We start from the raw sequence: 18,595 nt of genomic DNA on the forward strand, positions 1-18,595 counted from the left end.
GCAAGACAGACAACTTCCTCATGCTCTGTCTTCTAGGTGTTTGGGCCCCGGCATTACTACAGGCTCACGGTACCACGGGTTTCGTGCAAATAGATTCGGCTAAAAAGGTTTCTGCACTCTCCTAAAGATGCGTGCCAGGTCTTATCAAAAATTGAAACATGATAACGAAACATCTCTCCTCGCTCCCCTCAAGTGATTTGACACTGCAATATCCAATACTCATTTTCTATCTGCGTCGTTTGATATTTGCGCTGGCTTACTTCGTCTCTAGCAACCCAGCGCTGGTCCAACCAAGCTGTTTAAGTTCTCATAGCTACTTACTACCCGGACCAACCATCTCGTGATATGCCGGAGCAGAACGAGAAGACGGCAATCTTCTGCAACCCCCAAATCAGCAACATCTACGACAGGTTTGGCCTTCTACCCGAGAACCGAAGAATCCTTAAGCTAGAATGCATCAGCTGATATCCCTCGAGTTATGCACGTACTTTACACACACCAACAAGCAAGCCAGCCGCACTTCGCCTTCTATGTCGCATTCACTCTCCCAACAATCACGTGGTTTCGGCAGCGAACGAACCAGTCCAGCAAGCCGGCGGCACAGATCCAAGCCCGGTCATCCTCCGCACGGGTGTGTCGAGTTGGGTATAGAGAGATTTGTTTGGATGGGTTAGGCTTGGGCGCAGACGGAGAGGGAGAAGCAAAGGAGCAAGCAAGCAAGCTGCTGCTCTTCCCATCATCATCACCACCTCCTCCTACTCCTATTCGAGTCCGTGCTTGTTTCCAGGTAACTAGCTTCCTTCCTCATCGTGGGAAGCCTACGGCAAGTCTACAACACACCCAACAGCCACAGCGAAAGGAGAGGAACAAGTGACTCTTGGGTTGGTTGGGACGCCCGCCTGATTGGGTTGGGTTTGGGCTGTGTCGTATCCCGTTCCCCCTTGATGTGGTCACTGAATCTCGTCCAGGTTCGGTCACCAAGCTTCACTTGACGTCTTCTCACGTTGGGCCTCTAATCAATCTCACCCGTACACCGCAGCAACTCCAAAGTCTAGAACATTCGCTTTTTATTCATTCGTTTTTTGGTAGCAGGAAATCAAGAGGGGGGAGGCAACAGGGCAAAAAAGATCATGGACCACGAACTCCCATCAGCCATAGTCTTCTTCAATGCTGTCTCGGCCCTTTTGAATCGAAAGGTTTTTGTTTTGCCTTGATACTATATCTGAGCACGCAGCCCTCGGAGCCGAGGTCTAGTAGAGCAACTACACCGTGCTCTACTCCTTGCTTGCACTTTATGCCTCTCAACCTACTCGTCCTCTTCCTCTTCTTCCTCCTCCTCGTCCTCTTCCTCCTCGTCCTCGGCCTCCTCAGGCTCCGCGACGTCGATGAGCGTCTTCTCCGTGCCATTGACCGCCGCCGCCGCGCCGCCGCCGCTCTTCTCGAGCGCCAGCCACTGGTCCCACTCGGGGAAGAGGTCGTCGTCCTCGGCGGGCACGCCGACCATCTTGGCGACGCGGCCCTTCTTGTTGCGCTCGAGGCCCTCCTTCCACTTGGCCACGCACGCCGGCGCCGCGCTGGGCTTGTACGTCTGCGCGAACAGGACGGCCTCGGTCAGGCGGTCCGTCTTGGTCAGGATGTCGATGCAGCTGTCCAGGTTGCCCACCCGCCAGTGGCACGTGAAGGCGACGTTGTGCGCGCCCGCCTCCTCGGCCTGCTGCGCCAGCGACGCTAGGCCCTTCCGGTCGTTGATGCTGGTGTAGATCAGGAGGAGGGAGCCGAGGTCCTTGGCGTTCGTGAAGCAGTCGATCGCTAGCGGGAACTGCCAGCCCGCCAGGGCAGCGTCGCCGACCGTCTTCCACTTGTGGTCGACATCGGCTTGCTGAGCCAGCTCCAGGGCAATCTCCAGCTGGTTCAGGCTCAAGGCAAGCTCGAACTTGTGCTCCGGATCCGTTGCTACATCCAGAGCCATCTCCTTGTGGCCTTGGCCCTCAAGGAACCGGGCAATCTTGTTCATCTCGTTCTCGGGAATGCTGGACAAAAGCTCACTGGCAGCGTCCATTTCCTCACGGAGTACCAAAGTCTGGTATTCCAGAACGGGTAATGACAGGGCGAACGAAGTAACGTTGACATCCTTGTCGGCAAGGTAGATCCTTGAGTCTCGCTGGATGTAGCCCAAGATGTACATCCCTTGATCGAAATGTGACACAGTGTAGGTTTGGTCACCGACCAAGTAGTTCAGGCGGTTGGTGCTGTTGGTGTAAATGAAGCAGTCGCCGATCCATTCACCCGTCCGCACAGACTCGGAAATGTCGGTGATGACATCAAAGGCAGCCTCGACGCCATCCTCGTCTTCTTGGCCCGCTTGCAGGGCCTCGACGTAGGCCTCTCGCGAAAACCTCAGGACGTAGCATGTATCCTCGCAAGCCAGGGCTACCAGCTCGCCGCTATCGGACCAGTACACCTGCTTGGGCTCAACCTCAATACGACGCACAAGGCCACCAGTTGCCCAGTCGAAGAAGGAGATTCCGCCCTGGCCCTTCACACCCAGTAAGACACCCCCGGTCAAGCCATCAGCCGCAAAGGGGATGTCGAGACCTCCAGTCTTCTCCACAAAGTTCCTGTAGACCTTGACGCTTGTGGCTGACTCTCGAATGGCGAAGTCGTTGCTGTTTTCCTTGGACGCCCAGACAAAGTCCAGAGCAGAACCGAAGGCCTTGTTTCTCCACGCGAGCGCAGTGTAGATAATGTATTCTCCGTCACCACATACTGAGACGAATCGGCCGTTCGGGGAGTGGATGAGGGTTTGAGGGTAGACTTCGCAAGTTCCGAGATCCTTGGTGGGGAGAGTAATAGGTGCGTTGTCCTTGAGCGACGCATCACCGCCCTTGATAATCGAGGAGACAACCTCGTTGTGTCGGGCCCAAATCAGCTTGCCGGATCCGTCCATGGACACTGCCGGCTCTTCGCGACCGAGTTTGACGACAACAGCGCCATCGTCGAAACCAACGGCGACTCCTTGCTTTCCCTTCTGGTATGCGACACACCAAGCTCTCTCGAGGCCATAGTTGAGACTTTGCTCGAATCTATATGTGTTTGCGTGCCATATCCGAATGGTGCCATCTTCGGAACCCGAAATGATGATCTGTAATGTAATGCGCGGTCAGACTAGCTGGCCTCGCGACATATGAGGGGCAGGCATTATGACTTACCGGGAGCTCTGGGTGGTACATGGCAAATGAGACGTTGTTAGTGTGGCCCTCGAGGGTGGCGATTAAGGACTTGGTGGTGTAATCCCAGACCTTGACCGTCCTGTCGTCCGAGGTAGTCAGGAGATATGGCTTGTCGGAGTGGGGGTAGTAATCGACGGCATTGACACCCTTGGCCTCGTGGGCCTCGAGGGTGAAGTTGGCTGTGGACGAGCCCAAGCTCCAGATCTTGACGGTTCGGTCCAAGCAGGCGGAGGCGAAGGTGTTGGTATCCTTGGGGTTGATGGCCAATCCCATGACATAGTGGCTGTGGCCCTCGAAGACCTGCACGCACTTCCAGCCCTTCTCCCAGTCCCACAGCTTGATTGTCATGTCATCGGAGGCAGTCAGGACGAAGGGCTGCGTCGGGTGCACGGCAATGGCACGAATGTAGTCGGGGTGGGCCTCGAAGGAGGTGATCTTCTCGGAGGTGTTGTAGTTGTAGACGCGGAGCTGGAAGTCGTCGCTACCGCACACGATCCAGTTCTTGCGCGCCACGAACCGACCGGCGCGGACGGGGACGTCGGTGAGCTCGAAGGTCTTGACGACCTGCTGGGTCTCGTAAGACCAGATGTAGACATGGCCCGAGTACAGGGTGGTCAGGATCCATGGCTCTTGGGGGTGGAAATCGATGCCCTTCACACGCTCGCTGCGGGCGAAGAGCTGTCGCTTGACGTCCAGACGCATTGTGGCGGCTGGCGCAGGTGTTGCGCGGCGATGCTATGAGTTGGATATGAGGCAGCGGGGGGTCGGTGTGTTTCGTGAGGGCTGGTTTGGTGGTGGAAATACGGATTACGAGACCGGCTTTATCCTCCAAGACGCATCGAAAAAGCCCAGGCCGGGGGATTGCGTCAAGCGTGAATTCGTCTGTCGGGATGCTCGTAAGTTGGAGGAAGAAAAGGAATGAAGCTGCGCTGGCCAGCAATTCACAATTCAGTGCAATGATTATCGGGTGCAGCAGCGCAATGGATTGAAGCCAGCTGCAATTAGTTGGAGACACGTTGAATTGGCTGAGAGCCCAGGCTGGCCACTACGACAACCTGGCCCCTGTTCTGCCCCACATCGAGAGATAAATCGCCAGTTCACTTGCTCGATTGGCAGCCTCGTTCTTATCAGTGTGGCTGAAGCTGATAAGACTGGGTTGGCAAGCCACACTACTCCATGTCCAGCACACTGGAGTTGTGGGGGCTTATGTAAGTCGACAGCCCCTTTTTCTCCTCTCTATTGCGCAATAGCAATCACTTCTAAGAAGGTGGCTCATGGTATACGTACGCTTTGCATACACTACGCATCGGTACATTCGGAACATCTCCGCAAATCGAGATAGCCGTTTCTTCTGGCTGAAAGGTTCGTGTTGGTTCTGTACGCACATTGGTAACGAGGAAGGTTCTTCGTCCGGCACCGGCCGCAGGAGATGAGGAACCTTCCCCCTTGCTCAACACGACAACCACGTCCCCCACCCTTGCCGGCCACGGATAAAACCCCTTGCCCGCCCGCCTCGGCCCCCCGTCGAAGAAGAACGGACCCAAACAAGACGGACAGACGTCCGCCGCGCAGCGGACAAGCGGTGCCGACGCGCGGCCCGCCAGCGCCGCGAAACTGTAGGCGGACGCCGCCTCGGCTTCTGCTTGGTGGTAGCAGCGCGTGTGGGCTGAGCTGCGGCCGGCGAGCGGGGCCGTCGGCTCGAGCAGGCGGTGCAGGATGCGGTCGCGCGGGCGCCGGTTGTGCGGCCGGTCCGACTGTGGCCACCACGAGTTCCAGAACTTGAAGACGCCCGCGGGGTCGAAGGTGCGGTCAAAGGCCCTGAGAAGCGACGCGGCGGGCTTGTTCAGCAGGTTGTCTTCTTGCGCTTGCTGGCTCTTTTGGGTTTTGGTTTTCTCATTGCTGGCATATTAGTTGTTGGTGTTGCTCTACTACTAACTAATATCAGCTAATAGGGGCCTCCGTATACTGAAACGTGCCTGTTCAGGAGACGGTAAACTTTAATCGTCTTGGCGAGTCGGGGGATACAAGCAAGAAGCCTGCAGCCCCGCACACAATCCTTGTACTCCCCTTGTCGGCATTGTCGTGAACGTGCTCTACCAGAGTCATACAACTTGCTAATTGGCTGAAGTAAACAAGCATACACGTACGAGTCACGCCAAATTGCCCCTATGCTTGGCGACAACCATGACTTAACACGGAGAATATATAAAAGTGGCCACCTCTTGTGTAGGTATGTAGGCGACTTAACTCGCAAAACAAAGGAGCCACCTCTGACAGTAGGATGACCCTGATATCAATGTTGCCGCTGTCAGCTATTTGCCTTCTACGTATGTGCTCTTGTAACATTTTGTTCCTCTCATTATTAAGTTAACATTTACTAACTTTCCGAGCAGTGAGCGCCGCTCAGGTGCGAGGCATTGCGCCAGAGCAGGATGCCACCTATGACTACATCGTAGTCGGCGGGGGTGCAGCAGGCCTGGTAGTCGGCGACAGACTCTCGGAGGCAGGACACAGCGTTTTGCTCGTCGAACGGGGCCCGGTGTCGTCCGGCCGCTGGATCCCCGACGCGGCGACGGCGCAGATGCCCTTCGACAACTGGCGGCCCGAGTGGCTGCGCGGCACCAACCTCACCCGCTTCGACGTCCCCGGGCTCGCGCAGTACTTCTGGTCGAGCCAGGCCAACATCACCTGCGTCGACCAGCCCGAGAACCCGGCCGCATGCGTCCTGGGAGGCTCGACGGCCGTCAACTCGGCCCTGTGGTGGCGGCCGCCGGCCAAGGACTTTGACGACAACGGCTATCCAGAGGGGTGGAAATCTGTCGACATGCGTGACGCCATCGAACGTGCCTTCACGAGGATGCCCGCGACGGATCGCCCCTCGCCGGACGGGACTCTCTACAGCCCGGAAGGCTACAATCTGGTGTCTGCCGCGTTGGCCAAGGCCGGCTGGACGAATGTGACGGCGAATAAGACGCCGGATGAGAAGAACCGAACTTTCAGCTACGCCAACTATCACTACCGATTCGGATACCGCAACGGGCCCATGGACACCTATCTCCAGACCGCGTCGGCGAGGCCCAACTTTGCCTTGTGGACCGACACGGATGTGCGCCGCGTTGTCAGAGACGGCGGTCGCGTTACGGGGATTGAGATCGAGGGAACTGGCCGTGTGATCAACGTCACTTCTGGGACAGGGCGCGTGGTCCTTTCCGCCGGATACTTCGGCACGCCCAAGATTCTTCTCCGAAGCGGCATCGGCCCGGAAGATCAGCTGAAGGTCGTAGCGGGCTCCCCGACCGACGGGGCAACCTTCATCAAACAGGCACAATGGCTGCAGCTGCCAGTAGGGAAGAACCTCAAAGACCATCAAGTGACAGACTTCCAGATATCACACCCCTCTGTCAAAAACTACGACTGGTCGAACAGCATTTGGGCCAACCCGGTGAAAAGCGATCTCGATCAATATTTGCAGAACCGCAGTGGCATGCTGGCCGGTCCGCCAAACAACCATGGCCCTAGTACGTATTTCTCTATTTCTCGTATACGCCCCGATTACTGCACCTCTACCTAAGAAGACGCCCAGCAAGAACCAACGCTGATTTTGAAAAAGTGGCTTGGGAGACTCTTGAAGGGTCGCTGTTTTCCGATGGCACGCCACGGCAAATTCAGTGGACGACGAGGATACAGAATCCTGGGCCCCCAAACAACCTCTTGACATTGACGTCATTTGTCGGCCGCGGCTCGTCCACTGTTGGCAGTCTCGCTATTAACTCGAATGTAAGATATTCTGATCCAGCTAACTTCTTCGGCCCGCCAGCGAAAGCGGTCGTCGGTGCGATCACCCGGAACTGAATCATTCCTTAGATGACAATGTCATATGCCGATATTCCATACTTCCAGACCGAAGATGACAGAAAGGCCGCTGTCATTTCTGGTGAGCGCATGATCGCAGCTTTAAAGGCGAATCCAGAAATCACCTTCGTCAAGCCTGCACCCGATCAGACTGTTGCAGACTACGTGAACAGTGTAAGTGCCTTTGGGCTTTCTCAGCCCTGACGTCAGCTATCAGCAAAACGTTTAGGGGGCATATTGACTAACCCTTCGATTCTAGGTTCCTATAAATGTTGTGTCACGCCGTGGCCTTCATCTCATGGGCACCGCGAGGATGGGAACTAACAACAATAACGAGGCTGTTGTTGATAGTGATGCAAAGGTTTATGGAACCGAGAACTTGTTTGTTGTAGATGCAAGTATCCTCCCTGGAATGGTCACCGCGAACCCTACAGGTGCGATTTTCTCGGTTGCAGAGAAAGCGGTGGAAAGGATTCTCAAGCTCTCTTCGAGGGGCTGATGAGACGGAATCTATGGGTATTTATAAGCCACACAGGTGGTGGGTCGATCAAGAAATGGGCTCTAGGCACTAGTTCTCAAGCATACTCAGCGTGTCACTTCCACGCCTGTGTTGTTATACTCCAGCTTGTGACGCTAAGCGCTGGCGATGATGCATGTCACTTACTCAGCACCTCAGGGGTCACCAACTGTCGTTGCTCTGGACTCAGGTCAGCTCTAGCGAAGGATAGTCACTAGTGGGTGCATAAAGGCAATTGTAGGTAGTTGCAGAGTAGCACATTCCAGCTGCGTATCAAAACCTCATTCAATTAAAAATTCCTCGTGTTGGAAAGGCTGTCACGTGTCTTGCCTGTATAAATACATAGTTGCATCTCAGAGCAGCTCCCGAGAGCTCTCTTCTTTCTCTTCTTTTTCTCTTCCTTCTTCTTTCCCTCTTCTTCCCCTCTTCTTCCCCTCTTCTTCCCCTCTTCAATTAACTCATTGCTAATGGTCCATAAGTCCTCCAACTCGCATATGCGTGCGGGCGATTGAAGTGATTGTAGGCATTTTTCGTGAATTTCTCGACATCGAACGCCTCTGCCCAAGGAGTTGGACGTTGGCGCTGAAGCAAACGAATCGCATCGGCCGCCCAGACAATGCTGCTCCCACGGTTGTGATCGGCTGGGGCCGGAACCTGACGTAGAAGCGCCTCGATTTCGCGGAAACCCTTGCCGGCCGGGAGCTTGCCAATCTGCCTACCTACCATGAGATTGAGTTTGGAGTCGAGCAAGCTAGGAACTAGGTCGACTTTCATCGGTGGGTGTTCCTCCATATGATAAAAACGCGCCTTTCTATTGCTCTCTACCAAAACAAAAATAGCACAATGGTACTCGACGCGGCCGAAGGAATTCCCCAGGGAACGATTGTTGGAGATGCCAAAGCGTGCTAAGCCTGCAATGTAAACCAGATACTTGTTGCCCGGCATAGCGAAGCGTGGGCCTGAATCTGTTAGTTAGATGATATGCAACAGGATATAATACGCACTAATCTGACTGATACAGGTAATGCAGCTTGGGACGTGGCCAGCGAAAACGATGTGCCAACTAGTCGTATATTTGAGCACCGTCGTGGTAGATAATTAGAATGTAGTATTGAGTAGTGACTGGTCGCACTTTCAAGAAAGGTCAACAAATTAGAAAAAAAACATATCTTGTTTGGGCTTGGGTGTCATTTTATAGCCCATCAGGCTCCTAAGGAATGGTTATACATCCTAATATTCAGGCATACTTAGCCTCTGACGTTTATTGGAGGCTCTTCGTGAATTGTAAACATAGCCGGGCCTGAAGTGGGGGCTTACGCATTCTCTGTTCATGTTGACTGGTCTAGGAGGGGAGATGTTGGCTGTTGGCTGGCTTACAAGGGGAGGAAAGTAGGGGATGACCAACATCTCTTACACTGAAGTTGGTGATTTATGGAGGGCTTCCGCTAACCGGAAAGCTGGTGACTCATGGTAATCATCTCGTCCCCAGCAGAGACGTTGTGACGACGGAGAGCAATGCAACCATCAAATGCCCTGTGCGAGTCCACAGACAATGTTATTGTACCATCAGGGACTTGCGACACCAACACCAGTTGTGTTGTTTTCACTTCGGTTCTACTTGCCAGCTATGGGCTTATAGAATGCTGCCTAATTCTCTGGTTGTTCGTAATAGTCGTCATAAAGCCAGGGGCTGAGGCGTAGCCATATATCCCACTCAGCTTCGAGCTTCTCGGGATACTTGTTGATGGTAGGGGTGGCCTCAACGGCCTCAAAGACTTTCTTGTACGGGGGACAATCGGCGAACCGCATCTTAGTGTATTCCTAGTACTCGGGATACCAGCCTGTACACTTCCAGTCGATGATGCCCATGATGCGCCCGTTGTGGTATTGGATGTTGGTCGGATCCAGATCAGCATGAGTGAACAATGTTGACAGCACCATCGGGCCGCTCGTACACCTCGTACACGTTGGGGATAGGCACCGACGTATTGGCGCGAACAAACTCCATCCCGTTGACCTCGGTTTTTGTGGCGTTCAATTTGATGACCTTCCTGAAAGGCAGGTCGACAATATTCCCCATGCCTCCTCGGCTTTTACCAGGGTAGAGATACTGGCTGGCCCAGATGCACCGCAATCGGCTGATTACATCACCACGTACCGAGGACTGGTGGTATTTCTCGACAAGGACGGGTCTGCCATTTTCGGAATTGATGGCTTAGAGAGCAAAACGAAGAGTTGAACCAACAAGCGCGTGAGAGTAAATCGTTACGTTTATGCTAAACGCCTTGGTTCAAAGGCAACATCCAGGGCCAAGTCCCGGCCAGTCGGTTCACGACCCCGCGCCATTAGGGCCAACTCCCCAATCTCGCTACGCCGCGCAGGTGGCGCATGTCATCAACATCTCAGCCCGTAAGCCAAGCATTGTGATCACAACCAACAATCCGCGAGACGCCGTTGTAGCTCAATGGGTATTTGAAAGGATGCTTTGAGAAGGTCTAGCAATTTGAGGAAGCTGCTCTAAACAGCTAGACCCGTCATGGCTCACACTACGAGGAAAGGCGCACACGTGCCACACCGTGAAGGGTGCGAGTCACCCAGTCGGGCGTCAGAGCTCCAGGAAGTGTGAGGTCTAAACTGACCTGGTTACCTGGAGCCCAACGAACCGCTCCATTATTATTTCTGTGTGCCTATACTACACACGCGCCGACGGAGTTAGGGGCTATTTTCCGAATTCCGAGAACCATAACTCTGGTGCTTGGATTTGCTGTCACCTATCCTTGCTTTTGCATAATCGCGACATCGGATACCATACGAATCTTGTGCACGCCGTCCTCGACCTTGTGCCAAGGTCCCTGAGCCAGCTCCTCGACGACCGAGTCGACAGCCTCGTCCCATCTGTCCTCATCGCGCTGCTTCCAACCGCCGGCTGGCGCGGCCAGGAAGCTCCAAGCGATGGTCACCCACCGCTTCAGGTCGGCCCCGAGGTTCAGCCACTCGGCCTTTTCCACGAACCGCAGCTCGTCCGGACTCCAGCCCGCGGCCGCGGCGTCCCTCGCCAGCTCTTCCTTCTGGTACTGGGGCGCGGCCAGGAAGGGCGCCATGGGCTCGTCAGCGCCCCGTATCCTCACGTGCGCGCTCTCGAGGGCCTGGTGCCACGGCATGTCCTTCCACACGGCGACGACGCCGGTGCCGCCGGGCTTGAGGGTGCGGCGGACCTGGGACGCGGCGGCGACGGGGTCGCGCAGGCCGAGGAACACAAAGGTCGCGACCGAGAGGTCGAAGCTGCGGTCGGGGAACGCTAGGGCGCAGGCGTCCATGGTCTCGACCTCGACCGGCCAGGCGGGGTGCCGGGCCAGGGTGGCCTGGAGCTCGGCCAGGTACATGTCGTTGACGTCGGTGGCGTGGATCCGGACGCCGGCGGGCGGGTCGGCGGCCATGACGGCCATGGTGACGGCGCCGTAGCCGCATCCGTTGTCGTGGATTACGGACGACGGCGGCATGCGCGATAAGCCCACCTCCTCTTTGAGAAGCGACAGGGCTATCTTGTCGCTTACATCGCCTTGGAGTTCTTTGAGGAGAGCGCCGTCGAAAGCAATGGCTTGCTTTGGGGTGAAAGTGCTGGCCATAATAAGATTCAGTGCAGAGAACCGGACGGGTAAGAAATTGCCAAAAGTTACTGGTCTCACAACGGCCAGAATAGGTTGATTGAACGGGAATGGACGTAGTGCTAGTTGGTGCTCAGGCAAGGTTGAAGGCCGATCTAGAATATGGATATGGGATGGCAGCAATGGCAGATGTCCAGGCTAGGTCCCGAATTAAAAGGCAACGCCGGAATAAATACATGCCAGTAACACGGCGAAGGGGATCCTTCAGTGGTGCCTGCCTGGCGGCCTGGGGCGATGCTCTGCGCCGACATGGTTAGCTACCAACTACCTGCCTGGGCCACATTGGCGCAGGGAGGGGAGGATGTGAGGGGTAGCTCAGCCTAGGCAGCAACCACCAGTGGTAAGCTGCATTCACGCTCTACTTCATTAGCACTGAAGCAAGGAAGCTTCAGATGAAAACAAACAGTTCTTTCACAGAGGTGTAGCACCTAGATCTGAAGGCGAGCCTTCCTGAAACCTGCTCTGAAACCACAACCGGGAGCAGGTATGAAGGGCTACCCGCACAGAGACCTTCATCGCTTTTGCAGTCGATATAGATGGATATCTGGATGAGAAGGTCATAGTGCGCTTCATATTGAGGAATAAAGTGCCTGCAATCATCGCCTAAGCGACCACGGAGAATGAAAGAGCATCCAGGAGTAAGTTCTCCCCCACTGACAGGACTATACGGATCCGGCCCTGACGGCGTTGTCTGACCCTCAAGAACATGGGCGAATGCTTTATCTAGGTTACGGGCAGCACCTAAGTTCTCAAGACGACCTTCAACAGATGCCCATGACCATGTGGGAGCTCTCCATGGCGGCCTCTTGCCAATAACGGATGCTTTCCATAAAATGTTCTCGATCAGGTCTTCGCACCAAAAACAGGATATTGTAGTTACACAGTGTCAACCGGGAAAGGGGCCATGCACGGAAGGACCGGAAGGTGCGAGATCGCTTTATCGGCTACAAAAGGACTGATCAGCAATTTGCCCCCAGCTATGTCACGTTTTTTAAAGTACAGCAAATCAGTAGACACTACGTTTTCGTGGGGGTCCTCACTTATAACTTCGGACTCGGCTCCCGTAGTTTTGATAGACCAAAGACTGCAATCGAATCAGAGAAGGAGTAAAGTATGACATAGTTAAGGCATGACTGCAGGAGGCTATGTATATTCATGAGGGACTTTCTAGGGTATTACGTGACTTAATTGGCTGTATGCTGTGTTACATTTCGCTGACGTGACCCCAATATAAGCAGCCTTTTATGCTATAAATACATCACTGTTCATGACAAGCTCACCGTTTGATAGGATGTAATCAACCGTCTCGATGGGCGCGGCTCCGGCCCGTTCAGCCCAACTCGTATCCCGCATTCCTTTCCAGTCCGGACCGACACACCAGCTTGCAATGCACAACTATTGAGGTAACCCATTCAGTGCAGCCCCCATGTGGTGTTTACCGAGAGAATGCATTCCGCTTACTGAGCCCGTTCTCCACCCCCCACCTGATTCTTGCTTACTTACCTATTCGTGATGTATACCTTTTTAGGAAGTTGTCCATCTTACTATCAGTGCAATGTGAGAACACCATCCTTAACGTCGCTATATTCGATATCCGTAACTACACCGGTTTAAAACTGCTTATAAGTTGTCTTCCCTCGGGCCCTCGGGGCATGGCGACTTGCGTGACATTCCAGCGGGCAATTTCTCGGCATAATGGCTTCCCTCACAGACAGCGTCAGCGACCTCTTCCAACTTTGTATTGCTTTGATGTGCTTGACGGTCATCGCAGTACTCCTGAGATTCGTCGCAAGGCTCTCGCAGCGCCAAAGGCCAATAGGCGCCGATTGGACATGCCTTCTGTCCCTCGTCATCTTCTTTGCCGGCTGCATTATTGAGCTTAACTGTACGTTGTTTCCCGGGGCCATCTTGGGTCACCCTGGATTATGCGGCTCTAATCTCGACCGACCTTGGCAGTTATTTTCAATGTGTCCGTTGCACACGCGTTGGACCAAGATCCTTCCTTGGGGCCTGCGGAGCATACAAACCTTGCAAAAGTAGGCAATTGCCCCGGGAACACCTTGTAAAAGAAGTATTAGCGCTTATTCTAGAACAACAGACTGCTTACATTCTCGAGCTTCTATTTGGATTCAGCAACACCTCTGTCAAGATCAGCATTCTGTGGCTCTACTACACACTCTTCGCCGTCGAACATACCCTTCGTCGAGTGATACAGGGAGTAGCCGTTGCCTGTATCATGTGGCTCTTCGTGGTTACCTTCGTCATTACATTCCAATGCCATTCTGCTGAAGCGTTTTGGCTGAATGCCGACACGCCACCCTCTTGTCTCGAGTATGGACGCGTCCTCCTGGGGTACGAGATAACAAACCTGATCCTAGACGTGGTGATCCTGTGCATACCGGTAACCGCTGTCTCACGGTTATGCCTTTCCCTTCCTAAGAGGGTGGCACTTATCGGAGTGTTCCTTCTGGGTGGCTTGTGAGTAGCTCTGCATATGGGCTAATATGTCACCTGTTCGCTCCCCCTTCTGACCAAGACTGCAGCGTTTGCATTGCAAGTATTGTACGCTTGGCGGCAATCTGGAAGCGGGACGAAATCCTACAGAACTGTAAGTCTTTACCTACCTTGTGAACTACAATGTGTGATTGAGTCATTACTGACAGTGGCACAGCGGATTTTCTGTGTATACAAGTGTGTTATTTAGTTCAAATTGGACTTGGTGTCATTTGCAGCTGCCTGCCTACCCTAGGCCCTTTAGTTCCAGTCACCAAGATGCTTTGGGACAATATGAAAGGGTTGTATCACTCCTCCCGTCATCAGCTACCATCTGCCACTTCCCTAAATCAACGACAGGAGACCCGGGTGCTGGATCTCCCTGTTGGAAAACATGGTTCGGACGAGGATAGGGGGAACGTTATTTCCTCTAATATTACTAAACTAAGAAGCAGAAAACATATGGAGAATGTCAGAGACTACGTCGCGCCCACACATATGAAATCTTATATATGGGACTGCTGCACTCACTCCAACGGCGCCAATCTTCCGTGCGTATCGACTCCTCTGGCTGTCAGACTGGGCTCTAGGCTGTGGCAAAGGATAATATCTCGCGCTGTAGAGTGAACCAACTGGATTGAGCCGCTGTTGTCGATGCGAACAATCTATTCGCATAGGCTCTCCACTGTGCGCTACATGTTGGGAACGTTGCTTTGTAGATCAAGATGCGTGTTAGCGCCAACCTGGCCGTTGGGTCACTGTCACACGTACCCCTGTTCCGGCAGGCTGGGCAGTGCGGGGTGATCTTCGGACCTCCATGTCTGTTTATGTTATCTAGGTATTCACAACTAGGCCGTATGATCCACTTGATGAACATCACATTCATGCAACTTGAGACGCGAAGGCTATCATTATGGTACAGATAGACGCCGAGTTCGAGCCCGCAAAGATTCCCGAGGAGGAGGCGTACGAGGGAACAGAGGTTGATCCTAATGTTCTTGAACGTCCGTGATGCCATTAGCCCAAGCTCCATTCCATTTTGTGCCCTCTCCGGCTGATGTTTCTTTAGTGCTTCCAGAAAACTGCCGGATAGTCTGGGTCGCCACTCACGGTGCAAGCTTTTGGGCTGTTAGCTACAAGATCACTGTTCAGCTGCCCCAGGAGGGGCCGGAGAAATCCTACTTCATGAAAGTATTCATGCACGAACGTGGACGAGAGATGGTCGAGGCAGAGTACGAATCCACCAAGGCCTGGCATGATGTCGTACCAGCGAATGTGGCCCAGCCGACCGGGTGGGGAGAGTTGGCAAACAAACCGGGGAGGTTCTTCATACTCCTCGAGTTCCGAGATATGGCAGACGAGATGCCATCCGCTTCCGAATTTGTCGCGGTCGTGGCAACAGCCCACCAACACTCATTGTCGCCAACTGGCAAGTTCGGCTTCCATCTCACCACCTTCGCAGGGGACCAGCCCAACGACAACAGATGGTGTGATACTTGGGAAGAGTGGTTCACCCGAGCTATGAAGAATACCATGGAGAACGAACGGAAGGTCCAGGGACCTCATCAAGAGCTGCAGGAGCTGAGTGAGAAGGTTCTTAGCAAAGTAATACCACGCTTGCTTCGTCCAATGGAGACAGACGGTCGAAAGGTCAAGCCTTCCTTGCTCCACGGCGACCTGTGGCATGGGAACGTTGGAATAGAGAACGATACAGCTGAACCTGTTCTCTACGACTGCGGGTCCTTCTATGGCCACAACGAATGTAAGACACAGACTCCCTTGAAACTTACTCTATTCATCCAATGACACATTATCACATAGGCGACTTCTCATCTTGGCGCGCTGCACGCTATCGCACCAACAGAGCTCATGTGGAAGCCTACTTCAGGGTTGCGGAAATTACTGATCCAGCTGAAGACTTCGAAGACCGATATGCTCTATACGCTGCGTGAGCTAACAACTTCACATGCCTGCTCATGGAACATGGCTAACTATAACCTCAATAAGTCGCAATGACTTGGCAGTGTCAATATGCTGGCCTGCAAACAAGAGAATGAGAATACTGTAAGAAATTATGTCTTTATAATACCTAATGGATCAGGTTTGTCGCTAACACCGGGAAAGTGCACTTGACGAGTTTCGAAGACTCGTGGGGAAGTATGCCGATGGATACGAAGGGTACCAAAATAGTCAAGCCGAGGTCGGCACATACTCAAGTACAGCCGGCGTAGGTTATAATGGAGATCACTTGTCGGAGCATAAGACACGTCATATTTAAGTGCAGCACTTAGCTATTCGCCATTTACATTCGTTTTACATACACTGCTCAATCTACTCAAATTGTTTCGTTTTGTCCTTCAATGCATCTTTTTCAAGAGTATTTGTCAAGTGAGAATGTAATGGTAAGATTGCTTAAGGAACTACATCATAGATGGAGGGGAATCTCCCTTCTATATATACACGGTATGTGGGTCGAAAACACCCCTGAATCTCCAACAGTATTATTCCCGAAGAGTACCGTGTCCTGACGCTTGACTACATGGCGCTGGCCCATGCCATCTTCCCCCGTGTATCGACTAGAAGACTCTTCGCTCAGTCGTGTGATAGCGCCGCTCGACCAGTCCCGGATCAGCCACAGAAATCTTGACTTTTCCCAGCAGCGATGCCGTCTGGGGGTATATACAACTCTGAGCATTCGTAAACTACAAAGAGCCAGCAACCTCATTTCTGGCTTTCAATGGCGATGCCAAGGTCTCGGCTGATCGGCATGTTGATGGAGTCCTATTGTCAACCGACTACAACGGGGACAAGGGACGAGAGCCATGTTCAGTCTCTACCCGTTCTAAATCGACCCCTAGGCTCAATATAAGAAGCTACTAGGACAAGAGTGGAGACAAGACCACGGGTTAGTAGCGGTGCGGCTACCTCCGGTTTGCTAGTAGAAAAAGGGGTCGTTAAAGGAAAGTTGTCTATAAAATACTTAATTCCTAAATATGCATAAATAATTAAGAGGCTTATACCTGATAGCCTCAAAATCTCTCAAAACAATAACTATTAAATAAACTGCAAAAGTAGCATCGTATTTCGTGGTAAAAGCAGAAAACATAATCCCAATATTGCAAACTTCCACCACCAAGCGATCCCATCTTTATATCCGTGAACCTACTACAACCTCACTCTCGTTCAACGCTTAGTTCTGGCCAATGACCAGGAGATCCCAGTTGGTGGGGGCGATGTACCGGCCCCGGGGCCCATTCTCAGGCTGGTTAACGCCGGGCTCGTTGGCGCCGCAGGAGCCGTCGCAGTGGACAAGCTTGTTGATAGGTAGGCGGAAATTGAACTCCTTCTGGCCGCGGACGCACACCTTGTTGTCGCCCGTGTTCTGTTGGACATCGCCGTCCCCGGCGCACTTGTTGCAGACGCGCTGGGCCTGGCCAAAGACGTGCAGGACGCGGTCGGCGTACCAGACCTGGTGGCACAGGTTCTTGGCCTCGCCCGAATCGTTGGCCCATGTGCAGGTCACGGCCGACGAGTCGGCCCTGCACACATTTGTCAGATCGTGGTTCGTCTCCACCTTGTTCTTGCTGTAGCCGCCGCCCAGCGAGAAGTCGCCGCCGCCAGTGACACCATCTCGGCCGAGATCGACCTTGATGGTGCCGGATGCGTCGATCACCTTCCAGTCCCAGCCCTCCGAGCTGGTCGTCCCCGTCACGCTGCAGCTCTGCACCAGGCTTTGTACCTGTACGCTGCACGAGCTCTTGGCCGCTGCCGGGCAGTTGACGGCCGACCCTGTCGGGAGCCACGAAAAGTACTCGACCGCCGCCTCGACGAGATAGTACTCGGTCCAGCAATGGTTGGCGCCGTGGCCCGATGTGCAGGCGTCGTCCTTCCAACCCTTGTTCTTGGGGATCTTGACGCCCTCGTTCACCTTCCAATTTGGCTTCGGCACGTTTTTGTTGCTGGGGTCGTCGTCGCAGCCGGGAATCTTGCCGGCAAAGTCCTTGATCGTGGAACGCTTGGCGAGACTCAGCAGCTCCTCGGAAGAGAACTCGCGGTCCTCAATGCGGAAGGTGGTTGTATTAGTGTCATCGTTTGGGTACACGATGTCGGTACGTTTAACCTTCCCAGGTGTATGCCCATACTGACCCCAGGGGTCTATGACACCCTTCCATTGGTCGGACTTGACCTCCGGGGCAGGCGCCGCAGTTGCCAAAGTGGCGATTGCGAGAATCGGCAGAGTAAGGTAATGCATGGTTTATGAGTTTGAGAGAAGTCTGAAGGAGTTCTTAAGTGGACAAAGATAGAAGCTGAAGAGAGATGCAGGAAATATGGAATGTTGGATTGTTCCACAGGCTGGGTACGGTCCTTAAATATTGTTATTCTGCCAGCTAACTCTTTATGCCCCTGTAGTAGCCGCCCCCCTCTCCCCCCTCCCCCCGTCACCTTCCCAATACAGGTCTCTGAGCGTTCCATCTAACGACTGTTTCTAACTGTGTCTTATTAGGTATCAATGCTCGAGCCTGCACTGCGCAAACACTCCCTGACCACCACACTCTGGGAAGTCTAACTGATAGAAGGCCCAGAAGCGAGCGTTTTGTCCGCCAAGCCTTTATCCATGGCAGCGCATGAAGCTATCGTATACTCCTGAGGGGGCGGGAGTAATATCTAAGGACACGAGACCGTCCAAAGTTGACATCGAACAATTGCCCGGCTGATAATAGCCCGCGTAATTGCGTGGTTATTACCTACCTGATCAAGCAATCGCTGACCACCACTCTCTGGGAAGTCTAACTAATAGAAGGTCCAAAAAGCGAGCGTTATTTTGCCCGCCAGGCTTC

At 53.6% G+C, this 18,595-nt stretch overlaps 5 protein-coding genes across 5 annotated transcripts; 2 read left to right on the forward strand and 3 right to left on the reverse strand.

The window, feature by feature from the left end:
* Positions 1 to 1,306: 1,306 nt before the first annotated feature.
* Positions 1,307 to 3,932, reverse strand: PG998_014901 (coatomer subunit beta'; the record flags this gene model as incomplete). The annotated part of the gene is made up of 2 exons (XM_066881717.1): positions 1,307 to 3,142; positions 3,210 to 3,932. The coding sequence occupies 2 exons, from the start codon at positions 3,930 to 3,932 to the stop codon at positions 1,307 to 1,309; spliced, it is 2,559 nt and encodes an 852-aa protein (XP_066723262.1).
* A 1,693-nt stretch (positions 3,933 to 5,625) lies between these two features.
* Positions 5,626 to 7,581, forward strand: PG998_014902 (uncharacterized protein; the record flags this gene model as incomplete). The annotated part of the gene is made up of 4 exons (XM_066881718.1): positions 5,626 to 6,748; positions 6,814 to 7,007; positions 7,095 to 7,256; positions 7,342 to 7,581. Coding segments are annotated over 4 exons (1,719 nt in total), but the record flags the coding sequence as incomplete, so codon positions are not given.
* Positions 7,582 to 10,370: 2,789 nt separating this feature from the next.
* PG998_014903 (uncharacterized protein) lies at positions 10,371 to 11,225 on the reverse strand (the record flags this gene model as incomplete). Its single annotated transcript, XM_066881719.1, has 1 exon — positions 10,371 to 11,225. One exon carries the CDS (start codon positions 11,223 to 11,225, stop codon positions 10,371 to 10,373), a length of 855 nt encoding a protein of 284 aa, XP_066723264.1.
* Positions 11,226 to 14,768: 3,543 nt separating this feature from the next.
* On the forward strand, positions 14,769 to 15,709 carry PG998_014904 (uncharacterized protein; the record flags this gene model as incomplete). Its single annotated transcript, XM_066881720.1, has 2 exons — positions 14,769 to 15,519; positions 15,579 to 15,709. The coding sequence occupies 2 exons, from the start codon at positions 14,769 to 14,771 to the stop codon at positions 15,707 to 15,709; spliced, it is 882 nt and encodes a 293-aa protein (XP_066723265.1).
* A 1,238-nt stretch (positions 15,710 to 16,947) lies between these two features.
* PG998_014905 (uncharacterized protein) lies at positions 16,948 to 18,009 on the reverse strand (the record flags this gene model as incomplete). The annotated part of the gene is made up of 1 exon (XM_066881721.1): positions 16,948 to 18,009. One exon carries the CDS (start codon positions 18,007 to 18,009, stop codon positions 16,948 to 16,950), a length of 1,062 nt encoding a protein of 353 aa, XP_066723266.1.
* Between the last annotated feature and the right edge of the window lie 586 nt (positions 18,010 to 18,595).

This window comes from Apiospora kogelbergensis (assembly GCF_038363985.1).
Source record: "Apiospora kogelbergensis strain CBS 113332 chromosome Unknown utg000016l_segment0_segment0, whole genome shotgun sequence".
NCBI classification, from domain to species: Eukaryota; Fungi; Ascomycota; class Sordariomycetes; order Amphisphaeriales; family Apiosporaceae; genus Apiospora; species Apiospora kogelbergensis.